Genomic DNA, 25,561 nt, shown 5'->3' with positions numbered 1-25,561 from the left:
CCTTTTTTTCCCAGAGAAGGGTGGTGACAAGGAGAAAGTGATTTTCCACTTGACTGGACACAGCCTGTTCCTTCATTTAAAAGCTACAGCAGAGATTTTAAAGAAAAACATAGTCAGCACAGGGCAGCTAAAAGCACCCTCATCTTCCTTAGAGGAAACAGTTCATTTGTCCACAGAGACACTGACTTATTTCAGTGTCATTTCTTAAGACATAGCTTTATCTCAAATCAGGGTGGGGAACAAATGCCAAGTATGAGCTCAGTGCTGCTAAATATTTGACTGAGGCTGAACAATCAGCATTACTATCTACTGGCCTGCTATAGAATGATTAATTTCACAGTTTACATGAAGGAAAAATACCTGACATTTTTTATGAAAGTAATTTGACTGGTGAAACAGTGTTTGCAGCTGGTGGATTTGGTGGTTTACCAGCATATGCGGCCTCTAGAAAAGAGTTAGAGTTAGTTCTCCAATTTGGTTTTCGATACCAAAGGATTCACACTCAGTGGTTTCTTCCTTGTGTCTTCGTCTGGGAAATCCCACTAAGGTCAGGCGAAGTCTCCGGCCAGGCCGACAGCGGTTAATAGAGGGCAAATCCACAGGGAGTTGTGGGGATCTACAGCTGAATGACAAATGGCAAGATTATGGTACAGGGTGATTAAATGGCCGTGGAACTAGCAGTAATCCATAAAATGATGTAACCACCGTGTCACCTCCGAGGCCAGAGCGGGCTGTTATCCTCCAGGCGATGATAATTAGATTTTATTGGAGAATGGAAAGAGATCACATGATGTGTAGCAGGCAGGACGGGAGTGAGTGAGTTAAAGGACAGGAGGTATTGACTGTCATTAACTGGGGTTGAATGAAGTCACCTGAGATCGAGGTGAATATGGTGAAAATGAGAGGATTTTGATCGTGTTTTTACAGTGTTGCATAATTTTGATTAAACTCCACAGTCCATTTCCCTTCAAATATCCTAATGGCTAATTTAATGTGCTCGGCAGGTTGCAGTTTTCTAGTCAATCCCTCAGTTTACAAAGCTGCTGGATTGTCTATTTTCAGATCAGCTGAATGGCTGCCTAATACTTCAGATACATGGCAGCTGCTGAAATTGCTTTAGGACTGCAGCTGCTGCTAACACACAACTGAGTGCATGCTTAGTCACACAGTGAGGGACAGAAAACAATATGGAGCCATTAGGGTATAAACACTCGCTGACTCATCTGTGCGGCTGGTGTCATGCTGTTGTTTATACTCATTAGGGATTCCTTATGCATTTTAAAGCACTGGCTAGCAACTGAATGGGCTATATGGTGCCTTCACACAGAAGGTGAAACCAGCCATTTTTATGAATGGCTGTTATGTCATTGTTTTACCCTAAAGTCCATAATCACTCACAATTTGCCACTTCTAGCCTACTTATGTTATGTATCGTCATTACACTCAGTCGGCACTTTCATACACCTAACAAAGACTGATGCAGTCTAGTACAGTGTATAGAGTCTATACAACATACAGTACTTCAGTGTTGCAATAAATCCCACCTAATGAAGGTTATAATGTGCAGTTACACACAGAGGTGTTTCTGTTATTCAGCTGTGATATAAATGGAGCTGACAAAATACTTGAAACACTCGTCACTGTAATGCAATAAAATCCTGTTTATTTTCCAGTTTATTACGGTGGGTACACAAATCTAAAACTAATCCAGTCTAACACAACAGTCCTGCTATAGCTGCTTAGTAACAGGCACGAGGGCTATTTCATACTGAAATATGATATCTAAGGGAAGGGGAAGAGAAACTTTGGTATAAGCCATTACCCATCAGTTTTATATATATAACCATTTGACCAAGGTAAAATTTGGTGTTATGACCTATTCAGGGATTAACAGGGACAAGTAAGAGTAGAAAAGTGACAAGTAGCCTAGCAAACAGGAGTAGGAGTAGTGGCAAAAAAATAATGTATTTGTTGCTAATTTATCAGTGAGTTTTTATGGCAAAAAGCCATTCAACTTTGTGTCCATAAAAATAGCAAATTTTCTTATTTGTTTTGTTGTCTTTGCATACAGAGTTACTCACAGTAGCATCAAAACAGTTACACAAATAGAAACATAATCACCAGAATCATCACAGATACCGATATTCAAACAGTCATGCACGCAGGCAGCTGGAACTCAGACACTCTCCCGTGGTCAACAGTGTGATTTATCCACTGGTTAATTGGATGCTGTGTGCCGCTGTGAACTTTGCAACTGATTAAGGCGGCTGTCTCCTCCGTGGCAGCCCACAGTTTTGGAGGGTGACCCCTCCTTTAGCTGCAGCGGCAGGTTCACAGACCCCCACTGGCATCCCTTGTGCAGCAACAACCTCCATCACCAGCCTCACTAGCCGGCTAATGAGCCTCCGCTGGCCAGTGTGAGCGGAAGCACATGGACAAATGGCGGAGCTATTCATCAAAGTGATTGAAGTGTAACCTCACTGTTATGCTGTTAAAGAGCTGTATCACTGCTGTCTGCCACATGATGCCACATATTTCTAGAATGGGCAGTGTTGTCAACAATAGGAAACAAAATGAAACTTCAGTTTGTAACTGAGCCAAAACACTACTGATATATTTATCCACCGTTGTTGTGCAGAGCTTTCTGAAATTCCAAAAAAACTCCTGTTACTGCAGGTTAGTTATACACACAGTGTATAAATGCTGTTTGGGGTTATATAAAAGCTTCCAACCTTTGCTGTGATCAATATGTTTATTCCCTTGTGTGCAGCATACAACCTTTCACTAAGTAAAATAACTTTTTGCTTATTGATTGAAGTATAGATCAGCACATTAGGGTTTTTTCAGCCTGGGTTTAATCAAATATGAGTCAGTAATTTATTATTATTTAAAAGTGTAAAGGTGAATGGAATCGATACATTTCATTTTAAAATCTTAACAGAGATGAAATAAAGACCAAGATCAGTCCATTTTCTTCAATGGCATTCACAAACCTTACATTAAAGAGATTTCTTTGGATTTGCCCTCACCCTTACCTCATACCTCCTGACCTCATTCAATAACAGTGTATTCACTTTGCCCACATAGCAACCTTTAAATACACTGTGTGAATTGCAAACCGCTCACCCATGACGTGAATAGTCCTCTCTTTGTAGGCTTTGCACACATCTTATTGTTGGGTTAATGTAGTAATAGGATCAGAGCAGTTACGGGCTGGGAGGCACTTTGGGGGTGGGGGCAGCAGAGTATTTTGTCCTCGCAGCATCAATTTTTTTTGTGATGTGGTGACAGGCGCTGTGTGAGCTGTATGAGTTACTGTGAGTTTGCTGTTTCCTGAGCCTTGACCCTGAAGTGAACTCTGGGACAGGAAATCACCATTTATTGTGGACTATTTTATGGTGTGCCAACAAAGACACAAGTTAGAATGAGAAATTAAGCAAGTAGACACAAGCACTTGAATCCACAAACACTAGCTTACGAATTGCTTTGAAAACCTTACATACAAACAGATCATCTTAGAGTGAGGGACTTAATTTTCATAATTAAACTTTTACTAAACAATAATATTGTCTTCTAGGGGTTGGAAGGTTTTTTTAATCACTGCTCAGGGTTATGAAACTCCTTTAAAAACAGCTGCATAAACTCAAATATATTTGATGCTGAAGTTAAAATTAAAGCTCAACTAAAAGACAGTTTGGTATTGACAGTGACTCAAATGGCCCTTAATACTGCCGATTCCAAAATGAGTGCCGCACCCATCTCCAGGGCTATTTACACCTGTAAGCTGCTTTTAGCTCTTTGGGTTATCCAGTCTGTATTTAGATTATACTGGCTCTCCTTAGCACCCTCAGTTAACCTCTCATGGAACCAGCTAACAAGCTCAGACACCCTACTGTACTCTACCTGTTCAGTGTGACTGGAACATAGGAGTAAACCAAGGATCAGTTAGGACATTACATCAGTTAGAAAGTCACAGAATTTGTGGACTAAATCTAAAAGTTGAAGTTAATATTTGTCAGGTGACCAGGGACATGGCTCCAGTGGGACACTAATGTTGACTTGTGTCAGCTGGAGCAGAGGTAATTTAAGTAGGGAATTGTTTGCTAACATATTGACCATAAAAATCACTTAGTAAGCGCCTTTGTTTCTCTGAGGTTGCAGTCAGATCAATAAGACTAAGCCTCTACAGGCAGCCTAACTGCTCTGTAAGGCTTTACTTTGACACAGTGCTGCTTTGAGCTAAATGCTAACATGGTCACAAATGGGATTTTTGACCTGATGGTGGCGCTGTAATGTGTATAATACACATTACAGCATCACCATCAGGTCAGCTGTCCTGTAGAACTGGATATAATAAAAATAAATAAATGTTATAATAAGCAACATTTAAACATTACAATTAAATATCCAGTTTTAACAAAACAAGCTGAGCCTTTTGGGAAAACAATGTCAAAGTCATAAACCTCAGCTTCATGGAATCAATTTTATTTCCCTAAATCTCAATTGCTGATGGTGAACTGCCACCCTGCATATCTGTAGCTAGCTTTGTTCTGCTTTCCTTAAATCATAAGCTGGAAGGTAATTCCTGCTGTGGTTAATTAGCTGCTCCACAGCACTTTCACATCCAGACTGTGGAAGTTGAACAGAGGAGGTATGTTAATGTTATTGCTTCCCGAAGACTGTGTCATAACCAGCTTCAGTCTATTGTTTAGAGACTGAATAACTGCCCACATCTGCACAGACCATATTCATTGCTTGACAGACATTTCTATTCCTACACCTAGCATACACTAGTATGGTTTAAAAAAAAAATCCACATCACATTAATGACACAAATAAGTGACACAAATACTGTGTAGGCTGGACCTTCTCTCAGCTGCAGTGACAGTTTAAACCTTTTATTACCACAGGTGTGTAAGAGAAGGCCATGTTTAAAGTGTCTGATTGCTTCCCCTCTCAGCTCGTTCATCAGTTCAGCGGTTGTATGCGTCACCTTTGACCTATAGGAATCTCTCTTGGGGATGAAGTAATAGGAAGTTTCTCCTCTGGGGTATTTTTCCACCTCCATCGCTCTCCAAATAAATATAGCTTGACGGCCGCATGCCCTCAATTTCTCCCACCCATCCTTCCATCTCCGCTACATCCAATACAAAAAGAGAAATTAAGTATAGATGGGGAATCATATTTTGTGATAGATGATCTTCACCAAAATGTGGTCATTACCGCAAAGGCGATTGCTACTTTGATGCATAGATATCCTTATCAAACTGCCTGGAAATTTAAATGAGATTTGAATTTTTCATGTACCTCCAAATGGCCAGCGCTGTTAATGTCTTGATTTCGACGTGTGAGCTTCGAGGGAGCCTGAGCACAGTGACGAGAATACCTCAGCAGAGCGTAATTTCCAGCGAGTTCCTCTGTCATAGTCATACGAATAATTCATTTTCATAAGACTTGATTCATTAGGTCTCTTTTGTGAGCAGTTGTTGTGATAGTAATTAATCAGGGATACATTTTGATTATCATCATGTGCAAGGACACAATCAGTTTTGGCTCTTGTTTTGGTTCATCAGTCTTGAAATTGAATAAAATGTTGGCTACATGTATAAACCCCATTCAGTTCCTTAATCACTCATTCAGGCACATATTATTGTTGTGTAGCCACCCCCAAGGCAAAGCTTATATTCATATTCTGCCATATTCGCTTCTCCTCCTTTGAACTGGGTTTTAACACGTGACTATAGTGATGAATTTATTTGCTTTGTTTGGATTTTTACCAATTAGAACATCTCCTTCAGACTGTTAATTACTCTCAGTTTCGCAGACGGATTCCTTGGCAACAACAACATATAATTTGGAAATAAGCAACAAGTAGAAGAGCCCTGTGTATTCCTAATATTTCATTGCATATTCAGCATTGTTGTATTGTGCGCTCTAACAATGTAGGGGTCCAAATAACCCGCACAATTGTGCCGTTCTTCCTGCAAGGTGTTTCATTCATCAGCTGGCAATGTAATTAAAGTATTTTCTGAGATTCCTTGGTAGCAAAGGCTGGAGGCCACATCTCTCTGCACAAGGCTGCATTCTTGATCCCGATATTTCATGCATCATGTTTTTTTTTTCCCCTAGTGAATGAGGGATGCTGTAAATATTTTCTCTTTAAGCCTTTAGATTAATATTAAAGCTCATTGTTCTGTGATAATCAAAAATGTTGTACTGAAAGTTGTCAGGCATTCAAATGTGGCTGAGAGATCCACATCAGTAGCAATACGTTTTTGTTAGTAAATTTAAAGATGGGGGTAATTCAGCCCAGCATCCATACTGGACAGTTCTGCACCTTACTATATACGTAGAATGTCTATATTCAATGCAAGGAGAAGTGTGGCCTTTATGTTATCAGGCAGAACAGTATGGTTCAGGAGGTCAGGGTGGTGAATGGCTACGTAACATGTCTGACATTTATGAAGGAAACAAGAGTTAGCATCTTGTCAAAGACTTGCAATCATTGTTTTTGTCTTTCTATGTACTGTAACAACTATCTGTCCTCAGCCGTAACCCCCGAAAACGATTCAGTTGCCAAACCCTAAAGATGTGGGTATCCTTGAAACAAACTAGTTTGTGTCAAGTGTTAAGAAAGGGGAGCAACGTGACAATCGTAAATAAGATCTGTCACTTTTGAACAGTCTTTGTTCAAAGGCATTCCTGTTGTTCCACTTGTTTGTACATATAAAAATGTGAATGAAAAAAGCTTGTGAGAGACATATCAAAACCCAGTTGTTCAACACTGATGGTCTTGTGTGGTGATAGGGTAGAGGTAACAGGAGAATTGACATTTAGTGAGGGGTGACATTTCTTCTTCTCTTCCCAAGAGCAGATTGTACTATGAGACCCCTAACTACTGCTTCTTAGTGTACTTTTCCTTTTCCACCTAAATGCTTGGTTCTGAGTGCAGTGTAGCTTAAAATGACCTTCCAAGTCCTTGCAGTGTTTTTGACCTTTCTCACCAGGCTCAACCTTGTTCGGTGTCACACTTACACATACAGATAACAGGGTACATAAGGTCTCTGGGGCGTAAACCTGTGAACAGCAAGCAGTGAAATGTGAAGTTACTGTTGTGGCTTCCCCTCAAGTTGACCTGTCAACTCTGCCTGTGGCTTGAGATCTCCTGGGAGCCAGCATACCTCCACAAAAGGGGGAAAAAAACACACAGTGACACAGTGATGAAGAATGGATTGAAGAAAGGCAGCCGGAGAGAGAAAGGAACTGAAAGCCAAAGACAGAAAGGGAGAAAGAGACATAGATAAGTGCGCCTTTGAAGAGAACATCAGCAGGCTTCATGGCACTCAGGCAAACCTTTCTCCTTCCTCCTCACGGAGGACCCATCTCAGCAGATGAAAGCAGGAGTCTCTTTGAGGTGGCGCCCTGGCATTATCCCTGCATCCTGCATCAAGTAATTGAAAGACCTGAGAGTGTGGTAGGGGGCTCAGAGAAAGGGGGGCACTGGGCTGAGTCATCCTTGCAAGTTTTGGACTTGCAGACAATGAGACGAAAGTTGTATGTTCTCACGAGTTTTTACTAGACACTCAGTGAGCAAGGAACTAGCAAAGAAGGACTATAACAAGAAGAAGGAGAAGATGTAGCAAAAGCAGCAGTGTAAGCAGTATATATTTGTATGGAATATATTTCCAGCATAGAGTACATAGTAATATAATGCAATATATTTTCTCGGGCAGACACAGTATAGATGTTGAAATCACTATCAGTGAAATGGCATCTCAGGGAAAACACGTTTATTATAGTGTTTATTAAGAATAAAATGACCAGAATATTCAGAACTAAGCGCCTACTGCATTTGTATGTAATTACTGATGGAGCTTTTATTACGGGGGGAATATAACACATGATATATGCAGGAACTGGTGAGTTGTGATGGCTTATATGGCTGCGGGTATTATAAAAGCATCTCTAACTGCCACATTATCTGACCAAATGAAGCAGAAAGGACATTTTTGCCTATAAAACCTTAGAGGACACCACTGTTATTTTTGGATTCTGTAGTATGTTGTTTTTGTGTTACAGCAAGCAAGAAAAAGAGATGAAGCGAGGAATAATATTATATGTAGCACAGTGCTTGTATTGGGGGGGTATTGAATATGGGATGGTCCTGAATGCGCTCAAAGGATCAGCGTAATCTCAGTCAAATCGGTGTCAATGCACTGTCTGCACGCTGTTTAATCTGCCCTGGCATAACGTTTAATATGTTGTACAGCAAATGTATAATCCACATTTTGAGACGAATACATTCGCACTCAGTTTAAATGTTGATCTACACCTTTGATGAAGTAAGTGTTTGCTTAATGACAGTCACCTTTACATTCCTGATGAAATAAGCAGATGTGTGTTTGTGTGTCTTTGAATTAGTGGGTAAAAAGGAGAAGAAAAAGCTCTGTCATTGTTGCCCAGAGGTCCTGTTTGAAGTCTTCTCTTTAACCATTTTTTTCTTGAGAGATTTTCTCCAAATCCAGGGCGCTCACACCTTCGTCATTTCTTCTCCTAAAGGTCTCGTCCTCCCTGTTCCTCTCCATCCCCCCACGTTTTCCTCCCTCACTCCCTCTGGTTTTCCAGTGGATGAAACAGAACATGGTTTCTCATTATCAACCAGACTCCTCCCTCTCTTTGACTGGTGGTGTTTCTCCTCCCTCCCTCTTGTGTGGAGAGCTCGGTAGTGAGCGTTAATCCCGGATTGCGCTGCCCTGCCGTCTGCATCCCGTTGTTGCTGGGAGAGCATGGCACGGCTCCAGGACCCCTGTGCTCACACAGGAGAGAAGTGAACGAATGAGAGAAGGAGAGAGAGAGAGAGAGAGAGAGAGAGAGAGAGAGAGAGAGAGAGAGGCAAGAGAGAGAGGCAAGAGAGAGAGAACGGAAAGAGGTACAGTTTGGCTGTTTCACGACTGTCACAGCTACCTGAGCACTGCACTGCACTGTTTTTGAGTTTCAGTCACACACTCTCTCACACATAAACAGGAGAGAAAAGAGGAAAAAAGAAAGGATGACGGCTGGTCTCTCGCAGCTGTGGGTGCACATGTGAATGAAGAAAGAGGAAACCTCGGTCACGTCCTGGGTTCCACCACATCGCAACCTCTCTCTTCTCGGCTGTTGCGTCTTCCCCACCACTTACACTTAAGAGGGATTAAACTTTTTTTTTTTTTTTTTTTTTTGCCACATCCGGAACTCCGAGAGTCTCTGACATGGAGTCTCCCACCAAAGAGATTGAGGAGTTTGAAAGCACGGCCCTGAAGTACCTCCAGCCGGAACAGATTGAAAAGATTTGGCTCAGGCTCCGGGGACTGTGAGTATACCCACTTTTACTCTTATCAACAAGTGTCTGTGTGAAGCAATGCTGTGTGTGTGTGTGTGTGCCTGTGCATGATTGCCACGGCTTTGTCATGGAACAACGCTTTTAATATATACCTGTGAAATTTTTTCTAATAATTTATCTGTCAATAACTTAATCACAGCAACAGGAGAATGTGGTTTAGCTCCTTTACATAAGAAACAATCCTCCTTATCCCCTGCTCAGGTGGAACAGGTTGGGGTGAAAGGGGAATTTACGAGTAAAGTATGATTGGAATTCTAACATCTTATCTTCGCCTCATCAGTTCTGATAAAAACCTAGGAAGGATACAGGAAAGAGCTTGGGTGTCATAATAAAAGCCTGGCTTTTTTCATCTCACACTGGTTTTGTTTACAGTGCATGTCAGCTGCATTGTGTGTATGTGTGTGTGTCAGTGTATGTGTGAGGGAAGAGGACAGTCGACTGTGTAACCCTAAAGAAATAAGAAAAGCACAGAAAGAGATTGGAACTGCTCTGCAAACAGAACAGCTCTGAGCTACTTCCTTTGAACTGTTTTGAATGGTTTGTTTATTGGACAGAGAGGAAAGAAAAGAAAAACAAATCAGAATTGAAGTGGTAACAGAGGAGAGCTCCTCACGCTTGCAGCCTTGATGCAGAAATGCGTCCTTTAAGTACTTTCTTTTACTTAACTGCACCATTTTTGCTAAAGGCACAATGGAGTTTTGCTGCTGTTCTCGTGACTGCCCAGATGTTGATGCTTTGTTATTCCGTGTCACACCTGTTGTCCATGTAAGATTTTGATGCAACAAGACTATAAATTTAGACTTGAATGGTTGAATGTGTGTATATTTGGGAGCATCTGTGAACCAGAGGGAAGTATTTTTGTTTTCGTTGAGGAATGGAAGGCTAACGTGACAGCCTTCCATTCCTCATTTCTCCCAGCTTCTTTAAGGGGATCCTTTTTTTAAATCCCCAATACTAGAATATTACTTTCTTGCATCCACCAACCAATCGACACCTCAGTGACCTTTCGCCCTGAGAAGAAAGCACCACGCAGCTTATATACGGGTTGAAATGGGAATTTTCTCTTATTCATCTTAAGTTCTCATCATTCTTGCTCAGCAGGGGGAGGAGACAGTGATGTGGCTAGAAGGGTTATGTTTAGAAAAAAAATCTTTGATGTTACTGTTGGAGAGCTGAATGAAGTGCCGTTTCCTCCTGCACCACAGTGAATGGACCTGCATGGGGTTGTTCACGATTTTCTGGGGTTCATCTGTCAGCTTTCCTCTCCTCTCTCCTCACATCACTCTAATTTATTTTGAGTTATTTTTCATGTCATGGTATTTCTGTTGTTCCATGATTAGTCATTGTTTCTGTAGCAGAAGCCCAATGTGTGGTTCCCTTCACCATCATCTTGTGCCACATTTAGTTTCCTCGGATGGCTTCATTGTCTCTTCCATTTGGTCACCGTCATAAATTTCCTATCACAACCATCTGTCTTTTTCGGATATGTGATGGCTAGTGAGTCAGATGACGGGGACCTAGGACTTTTTTTTTTTTTTTTTTCCATCATGGCTACGCTGCAGTCTGCTGGGTGCTCTGAGGGCTCCTGTTGCGTGTCAGAGATCACATTAGCCTTTAATCTCACAAAGAGCCTCTGACTGAAGAGAGGGAGCTCCAACTGACAGGCAGCCCCCACAGATGTTGACGCGCCACACAGCGTATGTTGTGTGTTTAATAGGGAAGGATCGACAGTATGCAGTATATCTATGTGTGTGTGATGGGGAAAGGTTGACTGTGTGTGTGTGCTCGTGTTGATGATATAGATTGGATGTGTGTTTGGGAGTGTACGCGGCAGCTTGGTGACATTTACTGTATGTGCTGCCAGCTTATCCTAGGAGATTTGTTTGGCAGCTGTATGATTTGTGTGAGAGTGTGTGTGTGTGTGTGTGCTGGATGGCTATCACAGCACCCTCTCTGGCACAGTGTACTCCACAGAGCACACCAATCATCCATGGATAGGCAGAGGGAGCATTTGCTTTGGACAGTTTTCCCTCTGCTCAACCTTCAGTGACGCAGTCTAAAACCCAGTGACATCCGCTGATCAAGGAATGAACAGCGTGTTGTGTTTTATCACTTCCCTGTGACAAATGGCCCCTTTATGTTTTTGCATCGGTGAATGGATTCCAATGGATTGCCATTAATAAATTAGATCACCGCGACAGACCCAACCTCTTGTCACCCATTGATTAATGGAAATCAATGAATTATTTAATCACTTGATCAACAGTTCATCACACAGAGCTCCCTTACGGGTAATTTAGATTTGACCAAAGGAGGATCAAGGGGCCCGGCTGACCGCTTTATGTGATTGTGTTTTATCTTAAGTACATCTACCCAAGTACTGTACTTAGTAGTACAAATTGGAGGTCCTATTACTTTACCTTAGTGTTTTCTCTCATGCAACAATCATAATCAAAATCAATTGGCAGCTATTTTGATAACCAATTTCATGCTGTTGGTTTTCCACCAGACATTTAAGAACACCTTAAAATTTTGTTTACTTAAGCTCAGATTTTTCTTAATAACTTCTTTCTTACCTTTATTATTTAATAATAATAAAGGTAATAATTCCTGGAATTTCCGTGACCCCTTTCAGCCCACATCCTCGTTATGCCGAGGACATTGTATTAAAGCCTTCTAATTAGAAGAAGCTCTGTGTTGTTGACACACACACACACACACACACACACACACACACACACACACACACACACACACACACACACACACACACACACACACACACACACACACATATATATATGTGGACATAAAGCAAGCTCAGTGAGATGGGGGAAGGGGCAAAAGGTGGGATAAAGGATTGAAGAGGTGAGGAAACTAGGAAATATCAATACTGTTGTTTTTCTCTGATCCTCTGGTGTCCATTTTGTTTATCTTTATTTTACATGTTTTCGTTATACATATCATATTTTCTTCAAACTCTTACTTGCTCCTCTGTTTTTTATTATTATCTGCTCTATTTCAAACCCCCAGCATTTTCTAAGACAACCATCTGACTGTGATACTTAATGTCTTTTTATTTTTAATCGCTGGGTGGACCCTAAATGATTGATTGATTTTTTTTTTCACTAATCTTGGGGGAGCTCTTAACATTTCTTTGCAAAGACTAACTTCCTTAGCTTGCAGTTCTACACTGAGCCCCAGGAAAGATTGATACGGAGAACGATTGAGAAACAAATCAAGCTAAGTGCTGTGAATTGTGCCTGACTTGAATTTAAACCCACGTCTGTGGCCCAGTGGCAGGGGGTCCATCCTTCCCTCCACTTCTCTACTACGAGTGCCTTAAGTGTGTGTGTATGAATTTAGCTTTTAGAGCCATGCCGTTAACTCTTTGTTGAGGTGTGGGTGTATTTTAGGCCAAGTGTTAGGGTAGGTGATAGTAGGTGTGTTTTAATGCAACTGTGTAGGTTCCCAGTGTGTGTGCAGTAGTACAGTGGGTGGGATGTCAGGGGGTGGAGTGGTGCGTGTGTGTGCGTGTGTGTGTGTGTGTGTGTGTGTGTGCATGCATGTGTTTTTGCATATCATTACTCCTCTCTTAAATCCCTCATCTGCATAAGTGATTGTAAGCATTTGCATTTTTTTTTTATTTGCTGCGCATGTGTGAACACAGCTGAAAAGATGAGCAATAAAGGAAACAGAAATAAAAGGAAACAAACAGTACAATCGAAAGACTTATATGCATATAATAGCTGTTGTTGGAGGCCCATTGGCCTGATGCAAGAACATTTTTGTATTCTTGTCCTTAAGCTCTCTTACTGTATCTGTAAGGTTTGCTTGTCCTGACACTTGTTCATTTCAACTGAGAATTGTTGAATTCCACCTGTGACTGAGAATTCAGATGTGTTCGTAAGATCAGATTATTTTCAGTTATGAAAATAATCATATCCTGAATTGCTTCCTGTTTGACTTTTTGTGGGTAGGTTTTATTTATAAAATTGTTTACCCAAGAGTAAAAAGAAAAAGAACTTTACACCTTTGAGCTTCAGAAATCAGCAGGCAAAAGCATTACAAATATAGCAGGGTTGTGTAGTCATATTTGACAAGTTTGACATGTAGTAAGATGCCAAAAAAAGTCTGGTCCGTCCAAAAGCGAACTGGTCCGTGACTTAGATGAGAGGCAACCGTGAGGACGTGACAGAATAATATCCACAAGGTATGTGGACGTGAAGAAGCTCAGTGAGTTACATTATTGGGTGCAATAGAGGGTGATCCTGGACAGAGACCTGCATAAAGACCCTGATGCAGCTGCCAGACTTAGAGAACTGTCCTCACAGCTGCTGAACTGTGTAATTTCTTTGCCAAAATATGACAACAAAACCATAAAATCTAATGATCTTCTCATACTCTTGAGCAAAATGGCAATCCATAGTGATGATGATATGTTGAACAGCATATTACTTTCACATTAAATTTATTTCAGTATATATCTGATTTTAGTTTCTGTCAGTATCATATTTTATCTCCAAATCAATTCAGTGTACTGGTTTTTTTCCCTGTGAAGACAGGCTGACTATATATATATGGATTCAACAAATTTTCTTAAATCACTTGCACATGCTGAGAATGAATCTGTTGGTACAGGTGGTTCTTGCATGAGGCCCAGTGTCTTATATTTCTGTCGGTCCGTCGGTTAATTATGTTATGTAAAAAAAAAATAAATCCAACATAGATCACAAGAGTAACATTTTAATCGATGCCTCACTATCCTCCGTGTTTGTTTTCTCTGGCAGGCGCAAGTACAAGAAGACGTCCCAGAGGTAAGATTTGCTGCTGGGACTCTGGACCTCCTCCTTCTCCTCCTCATCCCTCCTCCTTATTCATCCCCATCTCCTCCTCCTTCTCCTCCTCCCCCTCTCAATATTCTCCCTCTGCTCCTCCCACTCGCATGCATCAATGGACCTCATGGACCTTCTCCTACCTTTTTTGCTTTCTTTCTTCATTATTCATTGTTGCTTGTCTTGCAAAGAGCACTTTGTAACTCTGTTATGAAAGTGCAATTTAAATAAAAGTCGTTATTATTATTACTATGATTATTATCATTATTATCTGCCTCCATTCCTGAGGGCCACGGATCTTTGTCGAACAAGTGAAACACACCTTGTCACAATATGCATTCACAAATCCTCTCTCCTTCTCTGTCGTGTTGAATCAAGCGTCAACTCATCGTCATTACCAGATAACTGGCACTGTAATGGATAGAAATTATGGTGACACAGATGTTGGGAACCATAGACATCTCAGAATTTGAAAGCTTGACGAATATCTCAAGTGCTATTCATGTTATCTTCTTCATTATGAAACTTTCATTTGTTTAGTTCTGTTGGAGATGCTCAGGGGAAATCAGGCTCTCCATTAACTGGGACTTGAATGTATTTATTTACAAGGCTGAAAGCAGGGATTAATTAATGCCACTGGATGAATGGATAATGAAGATTAAAGTATCATTTGTTAAAGATGTTTCTGTATTGATCTGAAATGTGCTATCAGTGTGCTTCATTATTCACTTCATCCTCCCCAGTGATGATTTTTTTCTGGTGCAAAGGACATATTTTATGGCTTTAGGACCCAAGAGACTCTAAAAACGTTTACGACACATCTGCAAATGACAAGAACAACCTTTAAATTCCAATGTGTCATGGGATTTTAGCTGAATTCCTGGAATCTTTCCCCATAATCTCCTGAACATCATCTGGAATTTAGCAATAAATTACTAGGATATTTCCAAGGAAAAACCCAATGCAATTTGGTACTAATTATAGTACGCAGTATAGTACTCTAAAAGTAGAAGAAATATTAGTTGCTAAGGACTACAGGATTTTGTAGTAGGTTGATGAAAAACAATTCATAATCAAACATCAGTATCAATAAGTTTCAGTTCTTCTGACTTGAGCTGCCATACATTATGGGTTCCATAATGGACAGCAGGATATATTATGGGATGGAAACCTCACCAGCTGCAATGCCTCTCAGCTTGCACTGATCTTTGAAATTGGTCTTTATTTTTTTCAGCTACACACCTGTTACATTTTGTGACTGCATCTTGCATAGTTGTGACGCTATTGCTGTGATAAAATCTGTCGAGACTGATAGACATGTACTCAAAACCGCCTCTGTGGTAGCTCCTGCTACAGTGGGTGTTTCCAGGACCACATTTAGCCATGATGACACACACACACACACACAGACTCACAAGGTGAAAACAGTACCAGCCAATCTTACACGGCTGGTAAAAATGCATTTAATTTTCAGCCTGAACCAGATCACACAGGTGATGCTTTTTTAACTGGGCTAATTGAAGTGCCCAGTTTCCACTGCTGAAGACAAACTACCAAAACCAACAATGTGTCTCTCACTAACTTCCTGTGGCACTCAGCCCCAAGCCCATTAGGTGCTGCTGCAGACTTACATTTTTAAAAATGGGTTAAAGATATATAGTTTCATTTCTTAAAAAGACTAAGGAGCTGCGGGGTACAGTAGTTTTTATCAAGTGTTGCTCAAGCCACAGTAAATATGTTGCAGTATGCAGTATGTGTTAGTATGATATCACCAATTATTGGTGAATTATCTTTTAAAGGTGAAATGGATGGTAAATATGCCCAACAACACAGTCAGTTCTCAGTTTGGATTTACTTAATGTTTCTTCCAACCAGCATCTCTAAACAACCAACACTGAAGAGTTTATTTTGACACACAATAAACCACTTATCTTTGCAAAACTGGTTCTGCTTCAATCTAAAAAAAAAATGCATTGGCACAAATTGTGTTAACTTAGTAAATAGGAAATTGTAACTGCTCCACAAATGAATCTCAAAACAAGAATAGGTTTCTGAAGTGCTGCTCTAATGCTGTTTCATGGCATTTTCCTGTGAACTGTGGGATTGCTTCACAGTTAGAGTAATTGAACGAAACTCTCCTCATGCTACTTATTGGCACAGTGTGGGGTCGTTTGGAGTGGTATAGAGCTAGCTGCTGGAAACTCGCGCTCTCTCTCTCAGTCGCTGTCTCTCGGTCTCTCTCGCTCTCTCTGCTGGGTGGGTGAGTTCCTGTGTGGAGGAGCCGGATGATTGACAGCTCCATATGTGTCTGTGTAATTACGGCCGGGCTAATTGGCAGAGAGGAACACTGGGACATTGTCATTACTGACACACCAGGACAACCCCTCACACACGCAGATGGAGGGAGAGATAGCCCTCTTCACAGGGTGAGGGATGGAGGGATGGGAGAGAGGAGTGTTTGTGTGAGTGTGCAGTTTGTATGGAAAGGGAGTTAAGAGAGATGAAAGTAAGGCTGTAAAGAAATAAAAAGGTTGTCTGTGTAGGCCTGTGTTTGTTTGGTTTCATGTGGGTTTGGTGTGGTAGTAGGGAAACAGTTTGCCTGTTACTATTTTGGTTATTGTTTTTTGATCACATGGTCACTGTTGTGATCTGCTCTTTCAACAGTTGACAGTTTTAAGCCCCGCCCCCCCTTGGTTACTGTTGCTATGCCTGTCAGCTTTCCATTCTGGCACAGCACATATGCAGTTTACAGTGGAAACAGTGGCAGATTTACCACTCCAAATTCTTAGTAATGTTTAAAACCACGCGTCCACTGTTTCAGACAGAGGCTAACAAATCATGGGTCCAAGTTAACAAGCGTTTCAAGCTAACAGTTGTCAGTTTTGCTGGCTGAAATGACAACTGTAGCTGTAGGTAGCTAGCAAAGTAAGCTAATGTTAGCTCTTTGAGTCATTAGAAAATGCTGTCTCTTACCTTGTTAAATCCACTAAATCTATCTATCTATCTAGCTATGCTATGCTATGCTATGCTGTCTTTTGCTCTATGCTCAGTCACTGTTCAGGGGATAGTTGATTAGATTGTTGCTCTATTCAAAAAGTGTTATGTCTTTGACAAATCTCTGCTTAATGTTGAGCTTCTGGGAGCTGTTTGGATTCTATGTACTTGCCAAATAAAGAAAAAAGCGACACTTTTCTTTTATGTTTACGAAAAAAAAGGCATCGATCACTCAAGAACGATTTACTTGTAGCGATTATTCACCAACAAAGCAACAAGTAGATGGTTTGTGTATGTCTATGAATTCCCTGGCCTGAAAACAGTGCTGAATGAAACAGGCTTTTACTTAAGACTGTAAATATGCTACAGTGGTCACTCCTTGTAGCCCAGCTTTTAAAAGCCCTAAGTGTTTTGCCATCTGATCCAGGCAAGCCTCCAGCATGAAATGGCCTTATGCAGTCTGCCCAGTTGCCAGCACTGTTGAGAGTGTGTGTGTCTGCGTGTGTGTTTATATGAGAGTTTTTGTTTCTTCCACTCTCCCAGGGCTGTTGTGTTTGTTCAGATTGCAGCCTTGGAAGCGTTGCAGGGATACAGTACATGTTTTCAGTGGCAGTAATGACTCAGGCTGCTCAGGCATCTACAACCTGATCTCCTCCATTTTCCTTCAGTCTTTAGATACTCAATATGTGTTATGTGTTTATGTACAAGAAGTATTGAGATTTATGGGCAGGGGCAGTGTCTCTGTCTGTATGTCTGAAGTCAGCTGAGATAAATCTTGTCAAAGCGAATCTCCAGTCTCAAACACATGCATTGATTTTGTTGCTTTTAAGTATTAATTCAGGTCTTTCGGAAGTAAGGTTTCAGTGCAAGCCAAATCTCAAATTCTCATTTTTGTGACTCTAATGACTCAAGTCCACACCTGTACTTGAGGACATTTGCAGTAGATTTGCATTTTTTCATTTTCTTGTTATTTTTCTTATAAATTAGAAAATTCTGTTGCTCTACTCTCCATCGCTCGCCGCAGTAATAGCTTGACATTTGATGATATAAATGCCAGGTAGCAGGCAGATTTACATTTTCCTTTGTATAAACCATCTGCAAGATAGGAATTCATTTTTCTTTTGTGGTGGCAGCGATGAAAGAAAATACTGCCTAAAGAAACTGAGGTCATGTTCCTATTTTTAGGGGAATTTGTGGGTCTAGCAACCTGGTGAGAATTTACAGCTGACATTTTAAAAACTATTGTACAGTATAATTCCTGTATTTTTAGACTCAGTACATTAAAATTTGGTAACTTTTTGGTGAAAAACAAAGTATTCAATATTAATCCACAAAACGTATTACTGGCAGTTTGGGAAATACAGTTTACAGAAGATAAAACTGAGCAGTTAACTGAATGAATACGAAATGATTACATGACTTCTTCTCTGGCTGTTGGGGCAGATGAGTAGTAAGGAATATGTTGGGAGGACTGGGAGTAATGATGTCAGTATTTCTGAACCCTTTGAAACTACCTGCATTTATTTATAAATTTGTCGTAAAAGGTTACGATTTAGCAATTCTGGGGCCCAATCAATGAAACAAGATTGGTGGTGTGGTTCAGCTACTTTGATTATAAAAAAATACTGAAACATTTTGAGTTTACTAATTACAAGAAGGATCTGCTGATTTGAACCATGCCTCACAAAAAAGACTCACAATTGAGAACTGCTGATTTGGACAAAGATGTAAAAGGGTACAAAGTCACCTCAAAAGGTTTAGATATTTATCGGTCCAGTTAGTCATAGACAAACTGTCTGTACATGGAGGAGATATAGTTCTGTTGCTACTCCTTGAAGGATGACCCTAAACATGGAAGTAAATCTACTACACAATGACTTCAAGCAAAGAAAAACCACAGTTTAGTGTTTCCCAGTCAGAGCCCAGACCTTAACCCAGCAAAGATGCTGTGGAATGACCTCAGAGCGCTGTTCACAGCAGACATCCTAAGAATATGGCTGAGCAGGAGCAGATCTATGAGGAACAATGGTCTAGAAATCCTCCCTGGACGTTGTGCATGTCTGAACTGCAGCCACAGAAAGCTCTTGTTTGAGGTTATTGATGTCATATGAGCTTAAACCACTTATTAAATTCACTTACTTTTTTACCACCAGCACTGTGAGTGTTTAATAGGTGTATTCAATCAAGAAACAGAAGATTGTAATTGTTTGTGTATTATTAGCTTAAGCACACTGTTTGTCTGTGCTTTGTGATTTAGATGAAAATCAGGATCACATTTTATGACCAATTCATGCAGAAAACCAGGTCATTCTAAAGGATTTACATACTTTTACTTGCCACTATATTGGTGTGGTCCATGTAGTGCAGCAGGACAGTAACGTCACACTCGAAAATAACATTTGCATAAAAATACCAACAGTGGGAACAGTGAATGAAGAACGTCAGCGCATTGACAGAGAAAAAAGAGCAAGAGCAATGGAGAGGAGGACAGATATTGTCAGGATGAGAGTCACAAGGGAAAATGGACCTCTTTGGTTAATGTCAGTAATCAGGGAGCAAATCTTCCAGGCATTGGCTGCCTTTCAAGAACAGCCCATTAGATGCCATTACCCGAGCCTCTCTGTCTCTCTTTTCTTTGGTTGGGGACCATTTGTCATTCACCACAGCTATTGGGCTATTTATTGGAGATGATTCATTTGGGGTAACAACGCAATACTGTTATTGGAACAAATACAATCATATCTTCTAAAACAAACAAAATAATTGTCTCTTGAGCAATAAGGAGCAGAAATTACTGTGGCAATAAAGATGATTAAAGTGCTTAGATGATGAATTAAAAATAGAGATGATGATGCACTCTTAATCACAAAAACATTAGAAGCACAGATGCTACTTCAGGATCAATTGAGGCACAGTCTCACTTTAAACATTAATTATTACAACAAATCTCTTACATTGGGGACATTTTGTTTAACAAAATGGACGTAAAAAATGGAAATTCTTACTATTATTGTGATTATGACTAGTTTTAGTGGTTAGTAAGGTAATTTGATTTAATATTCATGTAATTGAAAACATTTGGCCAATCCCACCTAGGATTACAAGACACTAACCAGGCTTCCATCCAAGTGCAGCATAGATTTCAACCGAATTTCCAGAAAATCTGCAAAAGGAAATGGGAATTTATGAGTGTCTCCATCCACATCACGGAATATTAGGAGTGGGTTCACTGAAATAAATTGTGGGTGGCGATATTTTGTGATATTTTGAGATCTAATGTCAATAAAACACGAAACCATTAGAAAACTAACTATTGTATGTTCCTCTATATTTTTTTCAAATAACATTCAGTTTGTGAGTATCCAACTCAGTCTTTGCGCATCATTCATGTTTTAAAAAAAATCTATTTGCGTGGAAGACGCAAAAACCTTTACTAGCAGAGAATCACTACCATAAGACTGATGACTTCACAAAATATACAAAAGGAAATGTAATGTGAATGATTATTTCCAAAGGGTAGTTATCAATAGAAACAGTTAGCTATTTCACCATATGTTGGTCGAGTTTAGCTGTACTATGAAATGCCACCTACCTACGTAGTCTCTTCTACATCCATGGAGTAAACTATCTAGACTGAGCATCTGCATTAACTCGGTTAGCAGAGCTGTTTTGATGGAAAACAGAGGCATCTGTTCTTCATTTCAGTCTGTTGGGGTTTAGACAGACCGCAGTCCAGCTGAGAGAACTCAAGACCTCAATTTCAGCCATTAATGGCTCACTTTCTTCTGTAATTGTTTTCTAGTTGAGCTGATGAGTTGTGTCTGGTTTTTGGGTTTGGTTCCTTGTGTGTGCTAGTTTTCGTCTGCATTTTGTGTGCAGTACAACCAAAAGCAGCAGTAGATTTATCATTTTTTTTGGAGGGTCTCTTTCGGCAAGAATGTTGTGATTTTGTGGTTTGTTTTCTTACTGTGGTTCACAGCACATACACACTGATGAGCACCACCCTCTCTGGCTGTTCTCTTTCTCCTCTCGATCTTTCTTCACCTCCTTCTTCCTCCCTTCGCTCCATCTCCTCCTCTTCCTACTACCTGATGATTAGAGGGGTAATTGCCCAGCTCAAACGAATCTCCAAGCTAGGGCTAATTACATTCTTCTCAACCGACCCCCCCCCCCCCCACTTTTTCCCTTTTCCTCCACATCAGGTGCTCCTTTCTTTTCTGAGGTAACCGCCTCAGCATGATTCACACCGCGTCACAGTTTTCTAAACCATGCAGGTGCTAAGAGACACCCTTCAGTTTGTGCATCAGTACACGTGTACCTAAAAACACATTCTTTGATGTACAATACCTGCACCTATGCAACATGTGCATATATAGACAAACAGCTGCTTGTGATGGATTTTCCATTCAGGCCAAACTATACCCTTCAATAGATACACACAATGAGGCAAATCACTTTGAAATTGATTTTTTTTTTCTTTGCTTATCTTAAAGTGACATCATAAGAGGGTTATTGTATGCACTAGTGCTGCATTTTCATTCTGCCGCAAAGGGCTTCTACACTGATTATTTTCTCCCTCTTTGCCTACCTCCAAAAGACATTATTGAGCTAAGTGTATTGCTACTCTGAAGATTGATTACAAAGCCTAAATGATAGGCTTTTATCCTAAGTTGAGGCTACGGCAGAGATGAGAGCATAAACGTCACAGGCTTTCTTGGTGCCAACCCAGCTCACGAGGCTTTCCCTTCCTGCTGCATACAGCAGATAATATTGCAGATTTATGGTGCAGATTGTCTCCTTAATCTGGTTGTTTATATCCACCCTTCCTCCAACCTCTCCTTCAACCTCTACCCTGGTCCCCGTTGTCACTGTTTGTCCAAAGGGTATTACCCCAGGTAGGCGGAGAGACGGAGCAGGAATGTGTGACTATTTTTTTTTAGTGTCTGTTCGTGTTTTTCAGAGAGAGAGAAAATATTTGGTCACACTGTGAGAATGTGAAAAAGAGGCTGTGTTCATCCCTTATAGCTTTGTATGCTGAATGTGTGTACTCATGTGTGATACCCAGCAGCCATCTGTGTGTGTGTGTGTGTTTTTCTTTCCATTCAGCTATCTATCACCTCACCTCATTCATCTCCAGCTAACCCAGTCATTTTGGCTCTAGTGGGAGCCGCAGACCTCACATGTAGTGTATTCAGATACTTTCTGTGGCCCACATCCTCTGTCATAACCAATATGAAAGCCCATGTCTGTAAAATGGGCTTTTCTTGCTAAAGCAGATGGATAAAACCAGGAAGAATGCATGAGATTTCCAGTGCTATAGAGAACTTGAGAACCTGGAGAATGACCTTGCTTAACCAGAACATGGAACAAGTTAGATAAAAGTTTGGGGCAGAGAGACCTGTAATCTAAACAAAAGAGACGTGTTTTTGGCTAAAAACATACCTGGATGTACAGTTTTTTAAACAGACAAGTCCTCATGCAGTACATCACAGAAAGGGCTGAATGTGAAGTCTCACTTAGATATGAATTGCAGGCTGGAACGATTATTTGGTCTGGTGGCTAGCGGGCGCAAAAATCCATCTAATCTTGTATTGCCAGATGAACCTAATATTTTGCTTCCCCCCTCCAACTGCTGGGGGAAAGGAAGGGTGAGGAGCAGTGCAATAAAACTGAATCAACTATTCTCTGACACATTGCCAACAAAACTCAAACTCAGCATTATCAGGTCAAAAACTGAAGCATTTACTGCAGGTTTAAGATGTTTGCTTCATTTTGCACATTGATGCTTTGCTGTAGCTGTATCCAATCCTTTTAAATCATCTGTTGCCATTGGACTAAAGTGAATTGTTGTGTGTGAGAGTAGATCTAACTCTGCAGCTTGTTGATGTTGTTTTGCACATTGGCATGATCCTGCAGGTAAATCGAAACTGGAAATTAAAAGCAGTAACTGAACTCTTTTTTTGAATGAAGCTTTCAGCCTCTGTTGGATGGTAGCCAAGTAGATAATGGCTTGATCAGTGATGTGGTGTTTTGCAGCTTGTTGCTGCTTAGCTGTTATGTAAACAGCGGACAGTGAAGGATTTGGCATTGTGAAGTGAAACATGTTGGTGTTTGTCACTTGGTAGAAAGCTCTTTAGTCAAATATGGAAAGATTAATAACACTTTGGCTGTGTGGTCCTATTTGAGTGTGTGCGTTTGCAAGCACTTGCATCTGTGTGTGTGTGTGATAATGCATGAATTGTTTTTACATAAATGTGTTAGTATGTGAATAAACCTGCCAGTGTTTGCTTTGATGTTAATCCAAGAAGAATGCTGGGAATCACAGCAGTGACGCAGTTAGGTCTCTGTTTTCTGTCACTATTTTTTTAGCGCTCTTTTGGACCCATTGGACTAAACATCCTCTCCAGATAATAAACTGTCAGTACAGTAGTTCACTGTTACATTCATTTGTGTGGACTGCATGGTTTACTTTAGTGATTATATCAGTCATTCATACTCCACACTTTCTCAATCACATGTGATTTAAGTCCTGACACATACAGTGTGACAGATGTTCATGTTAACACAGAAGGCTGCTCTTATTTCTCATTTAAAAAAAGATAACAATACTGACAATACAATTTGTTTTTAAAAAATCTGAGGTAACATGTACAACTATTCCAGTGAGGTGCTGGGTCACATGCAGATATTAAAAAACAGAGAATGGAGAGATGCACGCTTCATAAGATTAATGTTTTGACAAACAGCCTTTATCAGGACGAGAACAACGGTCACCTGACACCTGCAAATCAGGACAATCAGCTTGTGGTGAATCAAGAAAAACAAACAAGTGCAGACCAGAATGAAACAGAGCAAAAGTCAAAATAGAAAACATCACATCACATTAAAATTAGGTAGAAAATTCACAAAATACAAATCTTGTATCTTTTATCTTTATCTACACAAAAAATGCAATAGTTCATTGGAATTTTTTGAAGGAGTCACAAAGAGGGTAACGGCAATTAATCCTTTCATTGCATTTTGGGTAAAGTTACTGTCAGGCAGGTAAAGCAATGCATCTAAAACAATGTGATAACAAGGCAGTTTATCGACATAAACACACACTCCCCGAAGGTAGTAACCACAAAGCCAGAGTATATTGACAAAAAGGTCAGATTGGTCCATAGAGAGTGAAAGGAAGCAGAACTGGGAGAACTCTAGCATAAAGAAAAATTCAAACCCAGAATAGTTTTACCAGTAATACAACTGTGGTCGGTAAATGTCAGGAGTTACTGTTGTGGTTTGCCCCTTTTGTGCACCTGCCACTTTTATTATTGTTGATTTTCCTCAGTTTCACCCAGAGTGACTTCAGACACCCTCCAGAGAAAGGGCCTGAACTTATTGTTCGTGTTTATAACCCACAGTTGTACAAGAGCAGGACTTTTCAAGACTAGAGAAAGTACTTTACTCAAAGTGCAGCATGTGATGTGGCTGGATTTCACTGGGTTTTTTTTTTTATATATATTTTTTAATGGACACCTCCCTGTGTGATTGTTTGCCGGTTGTGGAATCTAAAGAGAATACGGTGTACACTCCGATGCACACCTGACTGATAGGTGTGTATGAGAATGAAATCCTCTGAAAAGGAATTAGTCCCACTCCCAAACTGATGAGTTTATTTAAATATTTGACACTTTAGTCAAAGGAATACATTAAAAAGTTGCATCATCCAAAGCCATCTTTAAGTGGTCATGTGTGTGTTTTAGAGTGGATTTGTTCTCTGTTTGTGCCAACCAAGTACAGAAAATGGCTGCAACAGTATCTGTTAGACTAATTGTAAGAACAAGTATGTTACAGCATAAAGTAGACTCCCAAAAGCACACATGCTGCCACTGCTTAGATATAGCTGCCTCATTAAGTCAAAAGAAACATGTTATTTTAGGGAAAATGGGAAATAGATGATTGATTTAGTGTGTGCTTCAAATGAGAAAATAGAAGTGGAGAAAAGTGGAGAGTTGAAAAATAAAATGCTGTGAAATGATAAATGGGAGAGGAAAAATAAATCAGTGTTCTTTTTTTTTCAGTCCATCTAAATTATTTAACTACTGTATTAATTATTTATGTATTAATTTGTACTCTCTTCCCACATTACCAGCTTGGAAAGAGGAGACTGAAAACTTACAGACAATACCTGTATCTTGTTCCCCAGACTGTGGGGTTCACAGATTATACTACAGTTTGATTCAGGATAAAACTATATTCTTTCCTGCCTATAAGGTACAGTGGCGAATTTTTAGTTGTGCACATAGTACCCAAGGACATACAGTTTAAATATGTTATTACTCAAGAGGTACATTTTTATGAGTCTTTCAGT

General features: G+C 40.2%; 1 protein-coding gene across 6 annotated transcripts in view; it reads left to right on the top strand.

Annotated features, from left to right (window-relative positions):
• pde1cb (phosphodiesterase 1C, calmodulin-dependent b) overlaps positions 1 to 25,561 on the top strand; it is an 83,655-nt gene that overhangs the window by 20,139 nt on the left and 37,955 nt on the right. For 2 of the 6 annotated variants that reach the window (XM_041055244.1, XM_041055247.1), the window contains exon 4: positions 14,170 to 14,196. The exons of 3 other annotated variants lie outside the window; for them this stretch is intronic. In XM_041055244.1, the coding sequence (XP_040911178.1) occupies positions 14,170 to 14,196 (27 nt within the window). Of the gene's footprint in view, positions 1 to 8,752; positions 9,350 to 14,169; positions 14,197 to 25,561 lie in introns of those variants that run through there. One more of the 6 variants, XM_041055249.1, reaches the window with a different exon arrangement.

The sequence above is a fragment of the Toxotes jaculatrix genome, chromosome 14 (genome assembly GCF_017976425.1).
Source record: "Toxotes jaculatrix isolate fToxJac2 chromosome 14, fToxJac2.pri, whole genome shotgun sequence".
Lineage (NCBI taxonomy): Eukaryota > Metazoa > Chordata > Actinopteri > Toxotidae > Toxotes > Toxotes jaculatrix.
The sequence above is the reverse complement of the archived record's forward strand: the minus strand, read 5'-3'. Positions and strand labels throughout refer to the sequence as shown.